Genomic DNA, 26,264 nt, shown 5'->3' on the forward strand with positions numbered 1-26,264 from the left:
GGGATCTGGGCAACTCCTCCTCTGGAAAATCTGGAACTCTTGAGATTTCTGGAGCTCTTGGGACTTCTGGAGCTGCAACTGGCTCTCCCCCAGTGAAATCAGGAGCTGGTATTAGTTCAGGACTGGCTGGACTCAGAGTTGCTGACAGCTGTGCTGGAGAGGCTGGTGACAGAGATTGCACTCTGGTGACTTGTGTATAGGCTGGAGCCAACAGTGACAAGACTGGGACTGGTGTGGAGACTAATGTGGGTTGAACCAGCCCCAGGGTTGGTGAGACTCAGAAGATCGCAGGCTGATTTGGAGAAAACATGGGGAAATCCATAGATGGGTGCATTCCCTCGCCCAGGACATACTCTTTCGCAGGCCTGACAGCTGTAGGAGGCGGACTGGGAGCATTGGTAGATCTTCTTTGAGACATAACTTGATTCGATTCCGGTGAATGACTTGTGTCTCATACCCAGGTTTTTGAACTTTATAGACATCAGACTCAGGATAGGGTATGGAACCCTGTATGGTTCTGTCTCCCAGATAGAATCTAACTTGTTGGTCCTCGGAAACTTTCGTAGCCAGACTTTATCGCCCAATTGAAGTGGTTTGGCAGAGGCATGACGGTTATAGTCCTCTTGTTGTCTCTGTTGAGCCTCGTCCATCTTTTCTCTGACAATTTCTTTGGCTTGGATCCTTCTCTCGTGGTCAGAGACCCATTCTAGGGAGGCTTGCGGAGAGTTGTTGAACGAGACCTGGAGCCCAAATGTCTGGTCTTTAGGCAATTGCCCATGTCCCCCATCATCAAGTAGAAAGGGGTATATCCTGTAAGCAATCAACTGTGTTGTTATATATCTCCAGTAATTCGGGCAGCAGTCGGGGGCACTCTTCGTGTCTTGACATAGAGGCTGCTTGCAACATGTGAATAAAGACTTGATTGATGTGCTCACAGAGCCCTTTCCCTGGGGATGGTAAGTGGTAGTCCGGAGTTTCTTACAGGCATGGAACTGACATAACTCTTGGAAGAGTTGGGCCTCGAAGGCCGTTACTTGGTAGGTTAGGACAGACTACGGACATCCAAGGGTTTGCACCAAATTGGAGTAGAACATCTGGGCCACTGTCTTGGCTGTGAGATCTTTGAGGGGTACAACAACAACCCATTTAGAATAATAATCCACCATGGTGAGAGCATAAGTATACCCGGACCTGGTAGGAGACAATTTGACATGGTCTAGCACGACTAACTGGTTGGGCCTTTCACTCTGGATGGAATGGAGGGGTGCTCTTGCGTCCTTGCGCACATTCTTGGTGACAGTATAGACTGCACATTCACTGCACCATTTCTCAATGTCACTCCGCATTCCGATCCAATAGAATCTTTGCCTGACTATAGCTTTGGTCTTATGGACTCCAAAGTGTCCCAACTGGTCATGGTATGCATTGAGGACCATCGCCTCGTCTCTTCAGGGAACCGGAATCTGATGAAGTTGATCACCAGAGACTGGATCCAAAGAATTTCGGTACAGCAGTCCTTTGTGCACAAACAGTTGTTTCCTCTGTGGTTACAGACGTTTCAACTCGTAGTTACACTGGGCCCGGTGTAGACGGGTTGGCCCCTTTTTCGCCAGATGGTAGTCCAACAGATCCCCCATGACTCGACTTTCTTCTTGAAGAGTCTTCCAGGTGTATAGGTCATCCTTAACCTTTATGGACCTGGGTTCAGCATCCATGAGGGCGGTCACAATATTCTGGTTCACAAACCGCTGATAAAATTGGGGCATCTCCACGTCTTCCCACATGTCTCCGACAGGTGGTTCTTCGCCTGGGGTCATCCGAGAGAGTACATCGGCATTGACATTTGACTTGCTGCTTCTATACTTGATGGTGAAACTGTAATTGGCTAGGCTTGAAGCCGTTTGCTGTTCAATGGCACCTAACTTGGCAGTGTTCCGGTGGGCCAACGGGTTATTGTCAGTGTAGACAGTAAATGGCGTGGCAGCATAATAGTCTTTGAATTTTTCGGTCACGGCCCACACCAGGGCGAGAAGTTCCAACTTGAAGGAGCTGTGATTGCCATTGTTTTGCTCTGCTTCTCGTAGATTGCAACTGGCATATGCAATTACTCACTCTTGTCCTTCCTGGACTTGGGACAGGACAGTTCCCAGAGCTGGCGTATCCAGACTACAACAGAATGGCTGACTGTAGTCAAGATGCGTGGCTCCGTCAGCAGATATTTAAGAGCTTGGAACGCTGTCTCATGCTCTTCGGCCCATTCAATAGGTCTTCCAATGTAGTTCTCCTTTGCAATACCCCTTAAGAGAGCTGTGAGGGGTTCTGCAATCTGGGCAAAGTGGGGAATGATGCAGCGGTAGTAGCCGGCAAATCCCAGGAAGCTCCTGAAATTTTTCACTGTGCGTGGGGTAGGCCAGTTCTTGACAGCTTCCCCCTTTTCAGGATTGGGTTGGACCCCTTCTGCACTGACAACATGACCCAAGGAATGGACCTGAGGCTTGAGCAGGTGACAATTGGACGGTTTAATCTTTAATCCATGCTTGATTAAGACTTGGAAGACATCTGAAAAATGACTGAGGTGTTCCTGGTAGGACTTGGAATACACAATGACATCGTCCAGGTACAATAGGACACTTTGAAAATTCAGATGGCCCAGGCACCTTTCCATCAGAACGTAGCAGGGGTATTGCACAGCCCAAATGGCATACTTTTAAATTCAAACAGTGCCATGGGTGTCACAAAGGTGGCCTTCTCCAAATCCTCCATGGCCATGGGCACTTGCCAATATCCGCTGGTTAAGTCCAGGGTGGAGAAGTAAGCAGCCGACCTGAAGGCTGTGAGTGACTCGTCGAACCTTAGCAAAGGATAAGTGTCTCTATGTGTGGCATTATTATATTTTCTGTAATCAAAACAGAAGCTGATGGTTATGTCTTTCTTCTTGACCAGCACAAGTGGCGCTGCCCAGGGGCTCTAACTTTCTTGAATCATGTCTGCCTCTTTCATGTTGGCCAGCATCTTCTTGACAGCCCATAACATGCCTGCGCAACTGGACGGTGTCTTTCATTGATAGGTAGGCTATCACCTGTGAGGATTCGGTGCTGGATCATTGAAGTATGGCCAAAGTCTGTGGGGTCCTTGCTGAAAGCCTCATGGTACCTCTTGGCAACATTGATGATTCTATTGACCTGGTCCCTTGGGGTAGTGTCGTCTCCAACCTAGAGTTGCGCCCACCAGGGCTCTGGAGGGCTCACACTAGATCCTTTGGCCACTTGAGCTGCATGCTGTTGAGCAACCAGACGTTCTGTCACAATGTCATTTGACTCTAGGAGGTACAGCTGGGCTACAGAAGTGTATTTGGGCAAGACAGTAGCAGAATCAGACAGGTTTACTAACCGCACTGGGACTTGAACTTGAACTTGTCTTGAACTCGTACTCTGCAGATTTCACCTTGCTTGTTAGCAAACTTCTGCTTCGACTGTAGAACTTTCAAGTGGGGCTGTGCAGCCCGCTGGCCTGAAGGGGACAGATGGGGAGAAAGGCATGCAAGGCATTTAATATTTCAGCAAAAGCAATTTATCATAGTGTTCATCCCCAATATAAACTCGGCAGACCCCTTATCTGTTACATTAGTTACAATCACTCCCTGCCCGGTAAGTACATGCTTTCCCAACTGAATAGTTGGCTCCCAGTATCCATATCTGGGGACTGGTTGCCCATTACCCACAACTACTCGGAAGTGAACATCATCAGGCTCACACAATAAACTAGAATCCCAATGCTGATAGAAAACACTTTTAGGTATAGTAGACACTTGTGACCCTGTATCTATCAACATCTCCAACGGTACACCTTCTACAACAATTTTTACATAGGGGCAGGAGGGGACATAAAGTGAGAGTCCTGACTTAGGTCATTCGGGGATTAGACCTGATGACTGTTTTCCTGAGGGCCGGTCCTCGACCTCAGGGGAAATTCGTTTAAATATCAGCATTTCCCAATGTCCTGACTTATTAAAGTAAGTGCAAAAGGGTCTATTGGGCGGAGGATTAAAATTTGGAGGAAGAAGGAGAAGGGGCAGGTTTTCTAGGCAGGAGCGGTTCACGTTCAGGTGGAGCAGCCCGGGTGGCAAGCTCCTTCACAGCCTTAGTCAGTTGTTTTAGCCTTAGTCAGTTTGTCCTGCCTAACACTCTGTAAATCTGAGCCTGCGGTGGCTGGCAAAGTAGAGGACACTGGGGGGGGGGGGGGCTGGTGACGGTGGTGGAGGTCTGGCTACTGCCCCTAGTGGCTCTTTAATGGGTTTAATGGATGTACAAACTTCCTCTAACTGAGTCCCGGACTCAATCATTCAGATAGCCAGTCTTTTGAAAGTGGGGAATGACATGTTGGGGTTTTGGACTGCTAACATTCGCAGCTGGGCTTTGTCCCACTTATTATGAGCCCCATCAATAAATCTGTCCATGAACACTTTGCTGCCCTGCTTGGGAGTTATACCCTCTAATTTTTGGACAGTCTCTAGGGCATTCTGTAGGGCTACGGCATATGTTCTCAAGGTTTCACCTGGATTTTGTCGCCTTTCATAGAGCCGGAGATGTGCCTCTGTTGGAGAATGTGGCTCAAATACCTGGTACAGTCCTTCAAGGATCTGCTCTACAGTTACCTTTTCAGAGGCTGGCCAGGTGCGGACTTCCTCTAATGCTGGTCCCTGTAGTTGTCCTGTGGGCAATTGCACCTCTTGGTTAGGAGGGAAAGAGAAAAAGACAAACAAACTCTGGATCCTCTCTTTGAAATCCCTCAAGGTGAAGGGGTCTCCATTGTAGGTAGGGAGGACTGGGTTCCCCATGAATACCGGTGCAAATGCTGGAACACCAGGACTGTTGATGTGGACTGCAGGCAGGGCAGGCAAGGTCCCGACTGTTGGGGCAGGTGATAACCTCACTGCTGGAGATGAAGGGGAGCGGCTGCCTGGTTGATCTGGAGAGCTGGGTTCTGACATCCTGTCGATTTTTGAGTGCGCTATCACTTTAAGAGAAATAAGGTGCATTCCCCTTTAAGATGCTTGTTGAAGTGCTGCAGTGGCTTTGACTTGACTAATGAGGGTACTGTAATAGATGCTCCCCCTCTATTTTGCAGGCACCCGGTTGGGAATAGTCTTGCGATCATACTTGCGGGCACTAACAGGTTAATTCTGACAGCTGCTGGCACCGGAGACTTAATGCTGACAATCATTGGTGTTTGCAGAGTCTACGCTGCAGCGGGTGCTTGACAGATAACAGCAGAGACGAGCGCAGCAGCCAGAGCTTTCAATATGGCTGCGCCCAGGGAACTTCCGGTTTTGGTCCAGTCGGCAAAATCTTCCCCTGTGTAACACAGGTCGGCTCTTTGGTTCCTCCTCACTGTACTGAAGAGGCGTCACTGCTGGGGACTGACGGGGCGGAGCTGCGTGCAGGAAACACCAGACCAAGTTAACCATCCAGGTGCCGACTCTCTGCAGTTCACAATGGCAAATAACAGTCCTTTCTTCACCTCCCCCTCTATTTCACAAGCTCCTCAGGTAAAACTCTTTCCACTGACAGGGTCCCTTACACTTTATAGCACAAATTTTATTTGAATCGGCATGTGATTTTCTGACAATACTGGACACAGTTCAGACTGGGGGAGGACATGTCGCATAAGACGCACACCAGTATCCTATTCGGAGGATGCCAAAAGGGCAAATGGAAATACCTTAGGGGCAGATGGCATCAACCCCTTGTATTCATGATGCAAGGATGGGGTTTATACCACCCGAAGATATACCACTGGATCCTGGGCAAGGCACAGGGGCAATAATTACTCTGATTCCAAGTTACGGACAACGGTAGCTTTACTGAGTGACAGATGGTACAGTCTATACAGTGTAGCCGGGCCCACGGAGGTGACCAGTGACTTCAGCAACCTTAAGGGCTTGCTGGGACTTGCAGTGGTTTTGGACAATTTAGTGCAGGCCATGACAGTGACTGACTTGACTGGAGACAGACTAAGCTGTGACTTTAGCTTACATGTAGACTTGTAGCTTGTGGCTGCAGACTTGACTTGAGTCCTCCTATGACTCCAGACACACTCTTAGGCTCAACTGCACCTCAGCAAAGACTCAGGAACTAAGAGAGAGAAGAGACTACTCCCAGGATTTTTATGGGGGAGACTCTGGTGAGGTCCCATTGGTCACCCTTAAGTCACCTGGTCACTGATACCTCCTGGGTAACAATAACATGACAACCCCCATGACAACTGGTGATCACATGTTAACCTTTCTTAAAGATACAACATTCTTATATACATAACATAGGGGATAATATACAATTACAGTAGAACAGATGCAGGCTGCATGATAGTGCAACAAGAGTACGAGGTAACAACAGCTAAAGATATTAACATGAAACTTGGCACACACATTACTAATATGTAAACAACGAAAATAGGATAGGCAATTTAACCTTTACTCACCCCCATATGTCAGGGGCGGGGTTTTTGCTTAAAGTCCCATACAAGTCTATGGGAAATATATGTTACTGCATAACTTCCAAACGGCTTGAGATATTTCGATAATACTTGGTCACATGTTACTTATATGTCCACTTAAAATATAGGATAGTTAATTTAACCCTTAACTACTCCCATTTGTGAGGGTCGGGGTTTTTGTTTAAAGTTCCATGCAAATCTACAGGAAATGTATGTTCCGACATAACTTTTGTACGGCTGGAGATATTTCAATAATACCTGGTACACATATTACTTATTTGTCAAATAAAAATGTATGATAGTTTAATTAACCCTTACCTACACCCTTATATAAAAGATGGGTTTTGTTTCAAGTCCCATGCAAGTATATGGGACTTCCAGTACCTTACTCTACAAGCTCCTGCTCTGCATCTCCCGGTGAATGTGTCAGTTCGGCTTACAATCCACACCCCATCTCACAAAGACACGCCCACCCCTTTTATTCTCAACCCTTTTTGTGCATCGGTCTGGCTTGCAAATCACACCCAGTCCCACAAAGCCACGTCCCCTTCTATTTTCAGCTTACAATATGAGGACAGGATATGAGGATAGGACATAAGGACAGTATATAAGGACAGCATATGAGGTCTGGAAAGGAGGTCGCCATATGAGGACGGGATATGAGGATGGGATATGAGGTTGGGATATGAGGTCGGGATATGAGGACGGGATATGAGGATGGGATATGAGGACAGCATATGAGGTCGGGATATGAGGTCAGCATATGAGATTGGCATATGAGGTTGGCATATGAGGTTGGGATATGAGGTCGGGATATGAAGACGGGATATGAGGACAGCATATGAGGTCGGGATATGAGGTCGAGATATGAGGACGGAATATGGGGACAGGATATGGGGTTGGGATATGACAACAATATATGAGGACTGGATATGAAGTCAAAAGCTTCCTCCTTTGTTTATTTTCCTCCCCTACAAGGATTAGGAAGGAAAAAACGGGCAATGCCGGGTACTCAGCTAGCAATTAATAAAAGAGGGACGAAGTACATTATATGCACCCCACAGTGGTGCCCAAAAAAAAAAAACTCTGATGGATGGTTTTCAGAATGTCAAAAATGTAGAATTTCAGTATAAGAGAATCCCATTTCTGAAATTTTTTTATAGCAGAATTACATGTGGACTGCATTGTCATCAATGGTGATGGTGCATGTCTGAAGGGTTCCAGCATTAAAGGATTTTAGTGGTGCAGACGGAATATTTGTCTTTATTGTCGCCAGGCAGAGATTCCATAGTGTGACTGTAGCCTCAAGCAGTCTTTACTCTATATGTTTGAGGTATACATTGGGATTATACCCTGATGTTTATCTCTGATCTACTGTATACTTCCAGCTTATATCACTGTATAGCCATGCTGTGGCATACCTTGCATTTCGCCACATTGCAAAAAAAAGGGGGTACTCCGATGAAAAATATATTTTTTTAAATCAACTGGTGGCAGAAAGTTGCAAAAGTGTCCAGGATATGCAGCTACACTCCCGCCTCTCAGACACACCAGTGCCATGGACCCGCCAGCACGGCCCCGGCTTCCATGAACATATCCAACCAAAGGAAACTGCTGTCCAACTCAAGGTGATCTGATAAAACTTCCCTTTATTGAAAATTCACATCATATTCCATAAGACATAGACACAGGAAACTTCTGACACGGTTCACGCAATACAGCGCTTAGTCATAGAATGATTACATATGCACAAACTGATAAATTATACTTCCAGCTTATATGACTGTATAGCCATGCTGTGGCATACGTTGCCGTTCACAACATTGCAAAAAAAAAAAAAAAAGGGATTACTTCCATTAGAAAATCTTAACCCTTCCAGTACTTCAGCTGCTATAAGCTCCACAGGAAGTTCTTTTCTTTTAAAATTTATTTTCTGTCTAACCACAGTGCTTTTTGCTGACACCTCTGTCCATGTCAGAGCAGGATATGTTTGCTATGGGGATTTGCTCCTGCTCTTGACAGTGGTGTCAGCAGAGAGCACTGTGGTCAGACAGAAAAGAACTTCCTGTGGCGCATACAGCAGCTGATAAGTAATGGAAGGATTAAGATTTTCTAATAGAAGTAATTTACAAATCTGTTTAACTTCCTGGCACCATTTGATTAAAAAAAAAAAAAAGTTTTCCACTAGAGTACCCCTTTAACCTCTTAAGGACGCAGGACGTAAATATACGTCCTGGTGAGGTGGTACTTAACGCACCAGGACGTACATTTACGTCCTAAGCATAACCGCGGGCATCGGAGCGATGTCCGTGTCATGCGCGGCTGATCCCGGCTGCTGATCGCAGCCAGGGACCTGCCGGCAATGGCCGACGCCCGCGATCTCGCGGGCGTCCGCCATTAACCCCTCAGGTGCCGGGATCAATACAGATCCCGGCATCTGCGGCAGTTCGCCATTTAAATGAACGATCGGATCGCCCGCAGCGCTGCTGCGGGGATCCGATCATTCATAACGCCGCACGGAGGTCCCCTCTCCTTCCTCCGTGCGGCTCCCGGCGTCTCCTGCTCTGGTCTGTGATCGAGCAGACCAGAGCAGGAGATGACCGATAATACTGATCTGTTCTATGTCCTATACATAGAACAGATCAGTATTAGCAATCATGGTATTGCTATGAATAGTCCCCTATGGGGACTATTCAAGTGTAAAAAAAAATGTAAAAAAATGTAAAAGTAAAAGTAAAAAAAAAGTGAAAAATCCCCTCCCCCAATAAAAAAGTAAAACGTCCGTTTTTTCCGATTTTACCCCCAAAAAGCGTAAAAAACATTTTTTATAGACATATTTGGAATCACCGCGTGCGTAAATGTCCGAACTATTAAAATAAAATGTTAATGATCCCGTACGGTGAACGGCGTGAACGAAAAAAATTTTAAAAAGTCCAAAATTCCTACTTTTTTAATACATTTTATTAAAAAAAAAAAATTATAAAAAATGTATTAAAAGTTTTTTATATGCAAATGTGGTATCAAAAAAAATACAGATCATGGCGCAAAAAATGAGCCCCCATACCGCCACTTATACGGAAAAATAAAAAAGTTAGAGGTCATCAAAATAAAGGGATTATAAACGTACTAATTTGGTTAAAAAGTTTGTGATTTTTTTTAAGCGCAACAATAATATAAAAGTATATAATAATGGGTATCATTTTAATCGTATTGACCCTCAGAATAAAGAACACACGTCATTTTTACCATAAATTGTACGGCGTGAAAACAAAACCTTCCAAAATTAGCAAAATTGCGTTTTTCGTTTTAATTTCCCCACAAAAATAGTGTTTTTTGGTTGCGCCATACATTTTATGATATAATGAGTGATGTCATTACAAAGGACAACTGGTCGCGCAAAAAACAAGCCCTCATACTAGTCTGTGGATGAAAATATAAAAGAGTTATGATTTTAAGAAGGCGAGGAGGAAAAAATGAAAACGTAAAAATTAAATTGTCTGAGTCCTTAAGGCCAAAATGGGCTGAGTCCTTAAGGGGTTAAAATAAGTAAAAAAAAAATGTTTTAATAATTTTTTCTTTTTTTTTACATTTTAGGTATCAAATCATTGTGGTTCTGTTTGTTTATTGCTTCCCATTACTTGTCATGGGTATAACATACACAATTGTTGGAATTACGCTGTGGGGAGGAGAAATACCTGGGGATACATCTGACAAGTATCATGAACAACTAAGGGCAAAGAGAAAGGTAATGTGTGTTTTTATTCTTCCCTGTTTTATTTGGCCTTTCATTTTCAAGCTTTTTTAGCATTACTGATAAATTATGTCAATTATTATACATAGTATAGAGGAGAAATGTAATGCTGTGCTTGGTATATAAAAAGGCTGCAGACTATATTAAATGAAGCATCAGATTTTATCCCTAAGGCACAGCTTTTCCTTTACTTTTAAAACGCAAAATAAATCATTGTAGTAGGTTCTTGTATTTTGACTGTAGTTTCATGGCTTGATAGAAAGAAACTGTCCAGCCTGTGGCTAAATGTCTATATATTCCTCCAAAATACCTACTTTTTTTACCTACTTATTTTACCTCGAAGCGATACTGCCTTAACCTAGGGGGATTATGGTGGTTGGAGGGCCACAAATTCCCTTCTGCAGCAATAATACTTGGCGCCTATTGGTTAAGCCTGGCTATACCCAACCCATTAAGACAATAAAGAAACACATTAGTCCCCTGATTGTCTTTATTACAATGTTTCAGAAAGCTGGTATTCAACTGTTGCCTGTTGTCTATTCTACTGACGTGAAGAACATAATGGCAGAATGACGGCATGACAGCTGTACTGCACATTGTGTCTGTAATGAACCTAGCCCTTTCTCTTCAATCACCTCTGGAGACCACATTATTTTTAGGATAGCATAAGATAAAGAAGTGAACTTGTCAATAAATGAATAACATAGGTCCTGACTCCATACACTTTTTTCAATTGTGGGATCCCTACCTTGCTGTCAGCTGTCAGAATATCCAATGTAGTAACTCTAATGAAAGCTTCATACTGATTATGGATTTACTCCTGGGATTAAATGTCATTACTGATGCTGCATGATGACTGACACAGCGCCAAATGGATTGCAAGCAAGTACCAGGTCTCACTTTAGTTAAAGGCGCACTCACTAACTGTTAAGGGTAAACATATTATATACATATTTATTGATTTAATGTATTTATTTAACTAATCAATTATTCATTTATTTATGTTTGCCTTCGTAGGGACACTATTTGAATCTACCAGGGAGTATGAAATTGCTGAATGATATTTTCAAAAAATAGTTTTACTATCTTTTTGGAAAATTCGATTCGGCCGATTCGCCGAATTTTCAGAAAAAAATTCAGTTTGATCCAAATTTATTCGAGGTGAATCGCTATTTTAAAATGGTTATTTCTGGGCTACAGAGAGCCTCAATAGGGGTGCTGTAACACGCATAAGGAGGGTGCTGTGTTAGTGTAATAATACTGTTATTCAGTATGACATGCAGATTACAGGCATCACTATTAGAATCACTGCCACAGAGCATCTGGATGTGGCAGCAGGGTCCGGAGACCACATGGCATCACAATTGAAAATATTAAAGAGATTTTTTAACCACTTAAGGACTACGGGCGTACATGTATGCCCTGATGCCCTGGTACTTAAGGACCAAGGGCGTACCTGTATGCCTGTCGGAATTTTGTTACCCGCCGGGCGGGGACCGGACCAGGATGACTGCTGATATCTATCAGCAGGCATCCCGTGGCAATGCCCAGGGGGGTCCCGAGGCCCCCCCATGTCGGCAATCGCTGCAAATCGCCGGTGAATTTACACACACAACAATACACTAACACAAAATAAAGGGTAAAACACTACATATACACCCCTTACACTATCCCTCCCCAATAAAATGAAAACATCTCGCACGGCAGTGTTTCCAAAACGGAGCCTCCAGCTGTTGCAAAACAACAACTCCCAGCATTTCCGGACAGCCACTGACTGTCCAGGCATTCTGGGAGTTTAGCAACAGCTGGAGGCACCCTGTTTGGGAATCCATGGTGTAGAATACCCCTATGTCCACCCCTATGCAATCCCTAATTTAGTCCTCAAATGATCATGGCGGTCTCTCACTTCGGAGCCCTGTCGTATTTCAAGCAAACAGTTTAGGGCCACATATTGGGTATCTCCGTACTCAGGAGAAATTGTGTTACCAATTTTGGGGGGCTTTTTCTCCTTTTACCCCTTAAGAAAATAAAAAGTTGGGGTCTACACCAGCCTGTTAGTGTAAAAAAATTAAACATTTTACACTAACATGCTGGTGTTGCCCCATACTTTTTATTTTCAAAAGAGGTAAAAGGAAGAAAAGACCCCCAAAATTTGTAACACAATTTCTTCTGAGTACGGAAATACCCCATATGTGGGTGTAAAATGCTCTGCGGGCGCACAACAAGGCTCAGGAGTGAGAGCGCACTATGTACATTTGAGGCCTACATTGGAGATTTGCACAGGGGTGGCTGATTTTTCAGCAGTTCTGACATAAAAGCAAAAAAAGAAATCCCCAAGTGTGACTCCATTTTGGAAACTACACCCCAACCCCTCATGGAACGTAACAAGGGGTATAGTGAGCCTTAAATACCCCACAGATGTTTGACGAATTTTCGTTAAAGGGGGTACTCCGGCGCTTAGGGGATAGGGGATAAGATGCCTGATTGCGGGGGTCCCGCCGCTGGGAACCCACGTGATCTTGCACGCCGCACCCCATTAGAATCAGTCCCCAGAGCGTTTTCGCTCCGGGTCTGATTGCTGTCGATCACGGGGACGGAGCATTGTGACATCACGGCTCCGCCCCCATGGTGACATCACGCTCCGCCCCCTCAATGCAAGCCTATGGGAGGGGAAGTGACAGCCATCACACCCCCTCCCATAGACTTGCATTGAGGGGTGGGGCATGACGTCACACGGGGCAGAGTCACAACGTCACGATCTCGCGTCACTGTGGTTGGGAGGCGTTAGGATGAGAGCCTCCAGCGCTGCCGGAAGCCGCAACAGGTGGGTGCTGCAGCCGAGATCCAGGGGGTCCCCAGTGACGGGTCCCCCGCGATCTGACATCTTATACCATATCCTTTGGATAGGGGATAAGATGTTTAGAGGCGGAGTAAAGTTGGATGGGAAAATGAAAAAAAAAATGTCACTAAAATGCTGGTGTTACCCCAAATTTTTCATTTTCACAAGGGAAAAAAGGAAAAAGCCCCCTAAAATTTGTAACCCAGTAAGAACATACCCCATATGTGAATGTAAAGTGCTCTGCGGATACACTACAATTCTCAGAAGAGAAGGAGCGCCATTGGGCTTCTGGAGAGAAAATTTGTCCGGAATTGAAGGCCACGTGTGTTTACAAAGCCGCCATAGTGCCAGAACATTTTGAAAACTACACCCCTCATGTAACGTAATAAGGGGTGCAGTGAACATTCACGCCCCACAGGTGTCTGACAGATTTTTGGAACAGTTGTTCGTGAAAATGAAAAATGTAATTTTTCATTTGCACAGCCCACTGTTCCAAAGATCTGTCAAACGCCAGTGGGGTGTAAATGCTCAATTCACCCCTTATTAAATTCTGTGAGGGGTATAGTTTCCAAAATGGGGTCACATGTGGGGGGGCTGTCCACTGTTCTGGCACCACAGGGGGCTTTGTAAATGCTCATGGCCCCTGACTTCCATTCCAAACAAATTCTCTCTCCAAAAGCTGAATGGCTCTCCTCTTCTGAGCATTGTAGTGCGCCAGCGAAGCACTTGATGTCAACACATGGGGTATTTCCATACTCAGAAGTAATGGGGTTACAAATTTTGGGGGGTCATTTTCTCCTATTACCCCTTTTAAAAATGTAAAATTTGGGGAAAAACCAGCATTTTTGTGATTTTTTTTTCATTTACAAATCCGACTTTAACAAAAAGTTGTCAAACACCTGTGTGGTGTTAAGGCTCACTGTACCCCTTGTTACGTTCCTTGAGGGGTGTACTTTCCAAAATAGTAGGCCATGTGTTTTTTGTTTTTGTTTGTTTGTTTTGCTGTTCTGGCACCATAGGGGCTTCCTAAATGTGACATGCCCCCCAAAAGCCATTTCAGCAAAATTTGCTTTCCAAAAGCCAAATATGACTCCTTCTCTTCTGAGCATTGTAATTCGCCCACAGAGCATTTTATGTCGTAACATGGGGTATTTCCATACTCAGAAGAAATGGAGTTACAAATTTTGGGGGGCATTTTCTCCCATTACCCTTTGTAAAAATTGTAAACTTGGGAAAAAAACTGAACTTTAGTGAAAACATTTATTTTTTTTTATTTTACAGTGGGGATCAAAAGTTTGGGCACCCCAGGGAAAAATTTGTATTAATGTGCATAGAGAAGCCAAGGAAAGATGGAAAAATCTCCAAAAGGCATCAAATTACAGATTAGACATTCTTATAATATGTCAACAAAAGTTAGATTTTATTTCCATCATTTACACTTTCAAAGTAACAGAAAACAAAAAAATGTTGTCTGCTAAAGTTTGGGCACCATGCAGAATTTACAGCATGCACTGCCCCCTTTCCAAAGCTGATGTTACGCTGAGCGTCCGGGCCCCCTGCTGGCCTCGGAGCGCTCACAGCGTGTGTCCCCAGGCAGTGCTCCGGCATCTCGGCATATGCGTCCCTGCTCTCTAGGGCGCGCACGCGCCGGGACTCTTAGATTTAAAGGACCAGTGCACCAGTGATTGGTGCCTGGCCCAAAGTGGTTATTAAGGGTTAAGGTTTGTGAGAGGAAGTGCTAGTTGGACTTAATTAGGCATTCACCTGTGAACTGCCTATAAATACCTTCTCCTCCCACAGCCTCCTGCCGGATCTTTGTGTTGTTCCAGTGTTACTGTCACGATTCGGCTCACAGGTAGTGGATCCTCTGTGTCAGCGAGGGATTGGCGTGGACCATGCTAGTGGACCGGTTCTAAGAGGCTACTGGTTTTCACCAGAGCCCGCCGCAAAGCGGGATGGTCTTGCTGCGGCAGTAGCAACCAGGTCGTATCCACTAGCAACGGCTCAACCTCGCTGACTGCTGAGAAGGCGTGGGACAGAAGGACTAGGCAGAGGCAAGGTCAGACGTAGCAGAAGGTCGGGGGCAGGCGGCAAGGTTCGTAGTCAGGATGGATAGCAGAAGTTCAGGTAACACAGGCTTTGGACACACTAAACGCTTTCACTGGCACAAGGCAACAAGATCCGGCAGGGGAGTGCAGGGGCAGTGATCAGATATAGTCTGGGAGCAGGTGGGAGCCAATTAAGCTAATTGGGCCAGGCACCAATCATTGGTGCACTGGCCCTTTAAGTCTCAGAGAGCTGGCGCGCGCGCCCTAGAGAGCGGAGCCGCGCGCCAGCACATGACAGCAGGGGACCGGGACGGGTAAGTGACCTGGGATGCGATTCGCGAGCGGGCGCGTCCCGCTGTGCGAATCGCATCCCCAACGGCCAAGACAGTGCAGCGCTCCCGGTCAGCGGGACTGACCGGGGCGCTGCAGGGAGAGAGACACCGTGAGCGCTCCGGGGAGGAGCGGGGACCCGGAGCGCTAGGCGTAACAGTTACCCTGCCTGTTGCCGACCCGTTGCCCATGACTACCGCCTTAGAACCTGTGCTGCCTGCCCTGACCATTGCTACGTCTGACTACTCTTCTGCCTATCCCTCCTGTACCGAGTCTATCTCAGCAACCAGAGGAGTTGAGTCGCTACTGGGTGGAAAGACCTGGGGATTACAGCCACAGCAAGACCATCCCGTTTGCGGCGGGCTCTGGTGAAAACCAGTAATCTCTTAGACTCCGTTCCCCTGGTACGGCCCACGCCATCTCTCCTCTGGTCCAGTGGATCCAACTCCTGCCATCTGACCGAACGTGACAGTAAGATCCGGCCATGGATTCCGCTGAGGTACCTGATCCTAAGGATCTGCCTATGGTCGTTGCCATGCAGGCCCGCCAGCTCCAGCACATGTCCGCCATGTTGCAGCAGATCATCTCTACCCAGCAGCAGCCTACTCCACCGCCTGTTCCTGCTCCTCTGAGAGCAACTGTTTCTAGAGTACTCCTGTCCCTGCCTGAGAAGTATGCTGGAGATCCGAAACAGTGCCGTGGTTTCCTTACCCTGTGTTCTCACAGGGTATTTCCTTCTGAGCGTGCTAAGGTGGCATTCATACTCTGTCTGCTGACAGGGAAGGCCCTGGCCTGGGCTACACTATTATGGGTCTGCTCTGATCCTGCCACAACCTCCGTCCAGCACTTCTGTCGGGAGTTTCGGAGTGTATTCGAGGAACCCACCCGGGTATCCTCTGCAGAGACAGCTTTGCTAAATTTGACACAAGGAGGCGCTTCTGTGGGTGATTACGCCATCCAATTCCGTACTCTCGCCTGAATTGGAACAATGAAGCCCTATGTGCTACATTCAAGAAGGGACTAAGCAGTGAGATTAAGGACGTTCTAGCTGCACGTAAGATACCTGCTAACCTTGGTGACCTCATTCTCCTGGCCACAAGGATTGACAAGCGTTTCTCAGAGAGGAACTGCTTCAAGAAAGAGAGAAGGCTCGTACAGGACGCTATACTCGCGGTTTTTCAGCGTCCACTGCACCTCTTCTCTGGGCCTCCCGCCGTGGAAGCCATGCAAGTGGACCGGTCTCGCCTGACCTCACAAGAACGGAGTCGTCGCAGACTTGAAAATTTGCGTATGTACTGCACTAGTACCGAGCATTTCCTCAGAGACTGTCCTCTTTGTCCTCCCCGTTCTGGGAAACGCACGCACCTAGTTAACGTAGGAGAGTCGTTGCTAGGTGTGGATTCTTCCTCTCCATGCCTGACGGCATCTGTGCAGCTTTCCGTGCCTGTCAAGTCTTCCTTCACTGTCACAGCCTTCTTGGATTCTGGATCTGCCGGCAATTTCATCCATGCCTCCTTGATAGACAAGCATCAAATTCCTGTGGTCCGTTTGTCCAAGCCTTTCTTCATCTCTACAGTCAATGGAGGGAGACTTACTACTACTGTCCAGTACCGCACTCCACCTCTACAGATGGACATTGGCTTTCTGCATACTGAAAGTTTGGAGTTCATTGTCCTACCCTTTTGCTCCTCGGAACTCATCCTTGGTTTGCCCTGGCTTCAGCACCATTGTCCCGTCCTGGATTGGACCACCGGAGAAATCCAGAGTTGGGGGTCCTCTTGCTTCGGCCGCTGCCTCAAGACTGTACCCGTCAAGCAAGACCCTGTTGCTTTTCCGCCACAGGCCTTCCAGAACCCTACCACAGTTTTGCCGACGTCTTTTGTAAGAAGCAAGCTGAAGTTCTTCCACCTCATAGACCCTATGATTGTCCGATCGATCTGATGCCAGGGACTACTCCTCCTCGGGGTCGTATCTATCCACTCTCTCAACCAGAGACTCTTGCCATGTCGGAGTACATCCAAGAAAACCTGCAGAGGGGTTTCATAAGGAAGTCCTCTTCTCCAGCTGAAGCCGTTTTTTCTTTGTTACTAAAAAGGACGGCTCCCTCCGCCCATGCATAGATTACAGAGGACTTAACAAGATCACAGTTAAGAACCGTTACCCTCTCCCCTTGATCTCTGAGCTCTTTGACCGTCTGCGTGGGGCCAGAATCTTTACCAAGCTGGATCTCCTTGGAGCTTAAAACTTGATCCGAATTAGAGAGGGTGACGAGTGGAAGACCGCATTTAACACACGGGATGGCCATTTTGAATACCTGGTGATGCCCTGCGGCCTCTGCAACGCGCCTGCCGTGTTTCAAGAATTTGTCAATGACATTTTCAGAGATCTGCTTTACACCTGGGTGGTCTTTTACCTTGATGACATTCTCATTTTCTCCTCAAACCTTGAGCAACACCGGGAACATGTAAGCCTTAGAAGAAACCGACTTTACGCAAAAAACGAGAAGTGCCTGTTCGAGCGGCCCAGTCTGCCCTTTCTGGGGTACATAATTTCCGCCCAAGGTTTACAGATGGACCCGACAAAGCTCTCCGCAGTTCTGGACTGGCCACGCCCCTCTGGACTTCGTGCCATCCAAAGGTTTTTGAGTTTCGCCAACTATTATAGACAATTCATCCCTCATTTCTCCACCCTAGTCTCTCCCATAGTGGCCTTGACCAAGAAAGGTGCTAATCCCAAATTGTGGCCTCCTCAAGCAGAAGAAGCCTTCCAGTCCTTGAAAGCTGCTTTTGCCGCCGCACCTGTACTTTCCAGACCGAACCCCACTAAGCCTTTTTCTCTGGAAGTGGATGCCTCCTCCGTGGGTGCCGGAGCCGTTCTCACCCAGAAGTCACCTAGAGGCAGGACCCTAACTTGCGGCTTTTTCTCCAAGACCTTCACCCCAACCGAGAGAAACCACTCGATTGGTGACAGGGAGTTTCTGGTCATCAAATTGTCTCTTGAGGAGTGGAGACATCTTCTCGAGGGATCCATCCATCCGGTGTCCATTTACACGGACCACAAAAATCTTGCCTATTTTCAGTCCGTACAGAGGCTGTTCTTTGCTCGCTTCAGTTTTGTGATCCGTTTCCGTCCGGCAAGCAAGAACATCATGGCAGATGCCCTCTCCCGCTCTTCAGATGTGATGGGTGACGAGACTACTCAACAGCATATTATTCCGCCCGAGCGCCTGATTGCCGTTGCTCCTGTGGACCTGCCCTCTCTTCCTCCTGAAAGTCCTATGTGCCTCCTCGTCAGCGCCTTCAAATCCTCAAGTGGAGTCACGCTTCCTTGTTTGCAGGTCACCCAGGAGTCCTGAAGACACTCCAGCTAATCACCCAAAGATATTGGTGGCCTTCCGTGGAGAGGGATGTCTCAGACTACGTCCAAGCTTGTGCGGTCTGCACACGGGACAAGTCGCCTCGCCAGAAACCAGCTGGATTGCTCTTACCACTTCCTGTTCCTGAGACCCCATGGTCCCACATCACCATGGATTTCGTGACCGACCTTCCTCCTTCCCTTGGCATGACTGTAATTTGGGTGGTAGTGGACCGTTTTTCCAAGATGGCGCACTTCATACCATTACCTGGGCTGCCCTCTGAGCCACTACTGGCTAAGCAATTCTTCAAGCACATTTTGCGTCTGCATGGTTCATTGTTATCACTCCAACCTGTTTCATTGGATTCTTGTGGTAATTCCATAGGTAATATATGACGACAACCATAGGGCCTCACAATTGAAAAGATTGAAGAGATTTTTTAAAATTTTAATTGAAGATTTTGATTAGATTCACAAATTTAATGTCCCAGGTGCCCAAAGCAATTACTTTTAACTACTACTGTATGTGCCAACAGCATGAGGAGACCATAATGTGGCAGAATGACCCAGCCTGGAGGTGGCAACTTCTCTGGCACTTCTCTGCCTTACATGTCTATACACCAGCTGAGTGCTTGTATTTTACACTTATGAGAGGACGACAATGTGGTCCACTACGCTTAAAACTATATTAGACTACAGGAAACAAGTGTGTACCTTTGGCTTGCCTTTCACAGTAACTAGGCCCAAATTAGTTTTACAGGAAAATATATAAAGGATACCACGTAGGTGTACGTACAGTTTAAACTATGCACTCCACTACTAACTGTATAAGGCTGCAGAAAAAAGTGGGTAGCTTTGGCTGGCCTTTCACAATAACTAGGCCAAAATTCGTTTTTCAGGAAAAAAAAAACGTACACCCCGTAGGTGTATGTACAGTTTACACTCGTGAGAGGTAGACAATATGCTCCGCTTAAGAAACAGTATTAGGCTACTAAAACAAGTGTGTAGCTTTTGCTGGCCTTTCACAGTAACTAGGCCCAAATTAGTTTTATAGGTAAAAAAAAAAAAACTTACACCACCTATGTACGCACAGGTTACACTTATGAGAGGTGGACAATACGCTCCGCTTAAAACTGTATTAGCGTTTCACAGTAACTAGGCCAAACTTAGTTTTACAGTGTATTAGGCACTGTAATCAGGGGACTATGGCTTTTCATGCTCACCCTAACTGGTCCCTGTTAGCTTTACAATTGTTGTACAACCAACTGCAGCAGTACAGAATCGCTGTGTAGTTGAAGCTCAGTACAGTATTATTATGCACTAATAGCAGGTGACAATGGCTTTTAGTGCTCAGCCTAACTGGCCCCTAAAAGCTTTAGAGTTGCTGTACACCACTGCAGCAGTGGAGTCACTGTGTATTACACTAAATAGTGTACTTTCTCTCTCCCTTCCCTGTCAGTGCTTTTCTGCAGTGATTTGGGCTTGTGGTGAATCTCTGCTGTCAAGCTGTTTTTCTGGGCAACGCACACAATGCTCTATCTCTCCCTATAATGAAAAGCTCTCTGAAATAAAACGCTGTAATGCCTAGCCGCAAGATGGCTACGGATTATATAGGGCTGTGACATCACAGGGGTGACTGGCTGCTTATAGGCTGCATGCTGCGTGTAATTCAGGGTCATCCCACCTAACCGCCTTGCCGCCTTCCCAGAGTTCCTTGCCCCATGTCCTCACATGTGGATCTGCCATTTTAGATGCCCTGGAGCCTGGACCGCACTAAATTGAGTTTAATGAAGTGATTCGTGCAATCGAATCGCGGCGATATTCAGATTTGTTGCAAAGCAAATTTTTCCTGGAATTCGTAACAAATTTGGATTTGTCAGATTCAATACGCTCATCTCTAACCATGGCTTTAAAGAATCAGTACCTTATGATGAAGGTTAATGGTTTTCCCATCATGCCTTAAAATGTAAAAGTGATGCCACATTCTGTAGGAATTCATCTTTTAACAGCGCTGACACCATATACTAATGGACCTTTTTCTGGTCATGGAGGAGTAAGCTCTCTAAGTTGTGGTCATGCTGGCTTCAATATTATTCCATCCACCACAGCTCAAGTGAGGTCCCTGATCACTGGAGATAGCAAGCAGTGGTGCAGGACCTTGAACGTCTACACCACTGAGACTGGAAAAGCTTAACTTGCATACAGAGCAAGTGCATTTACAAGGTCTATTTCTACATATTGTGACATAATTCTCTATTTAAGAGCATGATGGCAAAACTATTTACCCACAATGTAAGGTAGTGGGGGCTGTTTGGGTGGCAAGCACATGCTGACAAGTTCTCCTTACCATTTGTTGGCCTCTGAATTCAACACTATTGATGTACTGCTTCTCGGCAAAATTTACAAATTGAATCAGATTGTAATAGTGATTGTAAGTACACATTTTGATAAAAATTGTATAAGCTCTTTTGCCACTTAATCGCAACCTCCTTCAAGTGAATACCATTGCCCACAGGGGAGTGAGCCATCATTGAAGCAACAACACTGCTGCCAGACTCAGCCCCTCAATGCTGGGCCATGCCACTAAACAGGTACAGTGCTACAGCAACAATGGCAGCCACACAGCACCAACGCCAACAGATCACAAAGATAATCTTTTCATGTAATCCCAGCCAGCAGACTGAGAAGAAATAGGTAGTTACCCTAACATGAGGCTAGGTTGTTAGAACACATTCTGATTAAATTGTATAAGCCCACTTGGCATTTCACAGCCATCTCATTCTAATGAGACCCAAGCCAAAAAGGTGAAGCGCTGCATGGTGACCACTATGTATGTGATATAGTTTAATTTAAATATATATATTAAACGTGAAAAAAAATCTTTATCTAACAGAAATCTAGAGACGATAGCAATAAAGTACTAATGTGTTTGTTACAGACAATTAAATGTTTTAGTTTTTTTTTGCCTCATTAAGAGATAATTAGTATTTTAATTTTCATTCAGAAATATGCTAATAATGCTTTCCAGGAATTTAGGCTCAGTGTGTAAGGCCATTCATAAATGACGCACCAGAACCATGGTAACCATGTGCATTTCACTGCTATTTGTTTGTGCTTCATATGTACTTGCAGAGAAACCACAACATTAAGAGGTGTAATATTAGCATGAATATCAGAAAAGCTACCAACATATATGCTAAATGTGTCCACAGGTTTACATTCCATATATAAGTATCCAGTAAAAAAGAAAAATACTGTATCTTTTTACAATAAGACCATAAGGCTAATGAATGCTACTCTATTGCATCCAAAATAAGCCTCTGTCAGGCAAATTTTTGTTTTTATTTTAGTGACAACACTTGGGTCTTGGCAATCTCCTTATAGCCTGGGCCATCTTTATGTTGAACAAACAATTCTGTTTTTCAGACCCTAAGAGAGTTAGATGCCATGATGAAATTCCAGTGACTAGCAATAGAGAGTGTGAGAGCAATTACACCAAACTTAAGAGACCTCCTCCCCATTCACACCTGAGATCTTGTAACACTAACAACTCACATGACATCAGAGAGTGAAAATGTTTTAATTGGGCCCAATTTGGGCATTTCCATGTGTACTCATTTTTGCTGCCAAGGTTTAGACATTAGTGACTGTGTGTTGAGTCATTTTGAGGGAACACAACAATAAAAACTGTACCTCCCAAGGGAAACTGCAGTGACTTAAGTGTCCATATATAGAAAATGTGTATACAGTATATGGATAGTAACGTCACTAGAGCTTTTCTGGACCTAGTAGACAGAAGCCCCAAAGCAGTAGTTTCCTACATAAGTATTGCAATAGTTACCACAGCTGCCCTACATTCAGTTTTCTTTTTTGTCACAATGATGCCCCCTTGGTTAAAATGCAAAGAGAGAAAAATATATGAGCTGTACCAGTGTTCGCTTCTGGGTGGAGGACAGCACAGATGGGGGAAAATATGGAGGCTTGGCATTGTCCTGCTCTAATGAAGATAAAAAAAGGACAAGTGAAGCGCAGGATGCAAAGTGCAGGGCAACATGTAAGAAAGAAGGCTGTGTGGGCAATGGACCCACTTTGCCGGTACAGCGGGGTACATTTCAGCTTTTCTTTCGAAGTGAGCCTTTACATCATGAAGTGTTCTTTGATTTAATTTATCAATAACATTTTTTTTTAAGGTTTAATAAAAAAATAAAAATAAACAGCAACAAGAAATAGTCTGGAAGGTGAGCTTAGAACACACAGCTGCACAACATAGGACAGTAGCCAATAATTCTGATGCAATCCTACGAAACATAACGCAGTGAAGCATACATGACTACCTACTGTGTTAATGCTTTCACCGCTCCACACAGCACCTGTACTGTTTTATCGATGTTGCAGGACTGCAATCCAAATTCCTAGGATCCGAAGGGGTCCCTTGTAACAAAAACAGCAGGTAACTGTAAATGCAGTTGCATAGAAAATATTGATAGATATTGCCTTTCTTTTTGCTTTAGAACTGCCGTAAAACTAACTTGCTGTATTTATTTTACTGATTAATGAAACTAGTACTAAATTGTGAATCTACTAAAACAGTCAGTACATAAAACTTTCTATAAAACCGTACAGCTATTTTTAGGGTCACAAAAAATGTTTAATGGACTCACATTCACATGTACATACATCAGTACAACAACAAACCATGTTCTATTGATTTTAATAGGAAATACACCATAGTTTTTTTTTTGGGGGGGTAGGGGGGGGATGTATGTTTTTTAAATATTGTATTTGGCTGTATTCTAAAAAAAAAAAAAAAAAACTCCAAAATAGGTGTGCAAAATTAAAATTAAAATTTGTAGCAGTTTTTCATTCCGTTTTTGAGCCAAAGCCAGAAATAGATCCAACAGGTCTCTTCCTTTACATTTCCCGTATATTTCAAATCCAATTCTGTTTTCGGCAGTTTAAAAGAAAAAGAATAACAGTTGTGTGCGATAGTAGCCTTAGGGTACATATACAAAGGATGCCGCGTCGACCCCGCTCCGTGTATTAGGAGAGCCGGAGCACCGTTCAGGAGGTCACAGTGTTGAAATGCTGAAGTACCCCTTTAAAGAAGTTACATCCTGTAAATACTTTATACCTGTGCTGCAGGTTGACTTTCACATGGAAATTTTCTACAGCCAATGCATGAGATGTGCTAAAATATCATCCACTTTGCTGCTACTGTGTTGTGTTCTGTATTCTCCACCTTTAAATTGAGACAGCAAATCTGCAGCATGTCAATGATGTGGTAAATATATAACTAAAAACCAGTTTGCACAGACCTTTTATGGAATTTTAGATATTAAAAACAAATGGATTCAGCAGCTGACATTCCCATTAAACCAAGACAGTGCTCTCTGCTGACATCACTGTCCATTTTAGCAACCATGCATAGCAGATGTATGCTAAGGGCAGCATGGTGGCTCAGTAGTTAGCATTGCTGCCTTGCAGTTTGCTAAAATGGACAGTGATGTCAGCAGGACTTGGGTTCAAATCCCACTAAGGACAACAATAAATAAAGCGTTATTATTATTATTATAATAATGTCAGCAGAGAGAACTGTGCTCATGATGTCATCAGAAAGCATTCCAAAAATAATTTCTTCCGCAGCTAATAATTACAGGAAGGATTAAGATTTCTTAATAGAAGTAATTTACAAATATGTTTAACTTTCTGCCACCAGTTGATTTAAAAGAAAAAAGGTTTTCACCGGAGTACCCCTTTAAGTTTAGGATGAGCACAACTCAAATAAAACTAGAAAAATCTTTTTCAAAGCCTAATCCCTAGATAGAACCAAGCTTCAATTTGTCTTACCAGAATTGTCAACATTTACTTCATGTCCAATAGGCTAAGTGAAAATCACTTAGCAAGGTAATTCACATTTGTCATTAAGGCTATGTTCACACAATGTAAAATGAAAGCTAAAATGCTGCAGTGAAATAGTTATAAAAAATGCATTATGTTTTTGACTCATGTGTTCTATTAAAATCAATGGATAAGAGACCATCAGTGCACACATTGTACAAAAAACTGCAGTAATTTTAATGTTAAAATTATTACAGTTTAAAAAAATTGATTATTTACATTTCCGTTTCTTTAGAACAAACCTTCCAAATGCAACTTGAAATGGGGTCCAACAAAACTTTTTCTAAACTGGTTGCAGTACAGTTCGTATCTGTAAATAAAGGCTGGTTCATCCTTGCACTTTCGATCTCTAGGTCACTAAGCAATGCGTATACAGAACAGTAAGAAGATGTGCTACTTACTATCTTAGTTCTGAGGATTACATAACAAACTACTTGGTTGACAAGTACCAGGTTTAGAATTAAGTTCTTAGATTGATCCACAGAAGTCATAGAATGTGTATGGAGAGGTTATTTTTCCATATCATATGACAGACAAAGTAGGGATAAATAATAGTGTAGAAAACATTTTATGACCTCATGGGGGTCACATTATATTTAAAACAAAAAAACTTTATACCCATAGTTAGCAGGAGGCAGAGGGAGCATTGGTAGCAAGCCCACCTACATGGTAGGACTTACTAAGTGTAAGGAGTTTACATAGTAAAAACAGCCCCCTTAAAACTACTTTTCAGTTCAGGGGTACTCCGGTGCTTAGACATCTTATCCCCTATCCCCTATGCATCCTCCCACAGACACAGTTAACACTTTACATGACAATTAAAAATACAAAGACATTAGAGATGTGGCAATATATTGAATGACATTATAAAACACACAACATGTAAACCTGAGCTGTGGGTGGGAGCTGGCACGGTAGAGTGGCATCCACCTGACAGAGCAGATAAGCAGGTGTGTTCCACAACGGGACACCACAAAAAGCACTAAGTAGCACTAACTTTGTGTATAGGCACTAAGGTAGCACAATTACTGTGAGGAGGGCACTGAAGGGGCTCTATAACTGTGTGTAGACACGAAAAAAGGGTACTGATACTGTGTGGGGAACAATATCATCTGGAGTACTTAGTGTTTGACACTATTTTGTGGGGATATTTTTAGATATGAGGGGACCTGGGGTAGCAGACACAGTATTAAGGGAACAGCATGATGGTCCTGGATAGAGTAGAAAAGGAAAGGTAAATTACTCCAATCAGAGATTTCTTCTGTAGTCTCTGAATGTAAATGTACTGTAATTACTTATATTGTCTGCAGAGCCTGTGTAGGAAGGACCAAGCGGAATGCACTAGAGATGAGCGAACTTACAGTAAATTCGATTTGTCACGAACTTCTCGGCTCGGCAGTTGATGACTTATTCTGCGTAAATTAGTTCAGCCTTCAGGTGCTCCCGTGGGCTGGAAAAGATGGATACATTCCTAGGAAAGAGTCTCCTAGGACTGTATCCACCTTTTCCAGCCCACCAGAGCACCTGAAAGCTGAACTAATTTATGCAG

General features: G+C 44.6%; 1 protein-coding gene across 1 annotated transcript in view; it reads left to right on the forward strand.

Annotated features, from left to right (window-relative positions):
• TACR3 (tachykinin receptor 3) overlaps positions 1-26,264 on the forward strand; it is a 196,021-nt gene that overhangs the window by 107,929 nt on the left and 61,828 nt on the right. The window contains exon 3 of the mRNA XM_056566298.1: positions 10,090-10,240. Coding sequence (XP_056422273.1) covers positions 10,090-10,240 — 151 coding nt within the window. The remainder of the gene's footprint in view (positions 1-10,089; positions 10,241-26,264) is intronic.

The sequence above is a fragment of the Hyla sarda genome, chromosome 1 (genome assembly GCF_029499605.1).
Source record: "Hyla sarda isolate aHylSar1 chromosome 1, aHylSar1.hap1, whole genome shotgun sequence".
NCBI lineage: Eukaryota > Metazoa > Chordata > Amphibia > Anura > Hylidae > Hyla > Hyla sarda.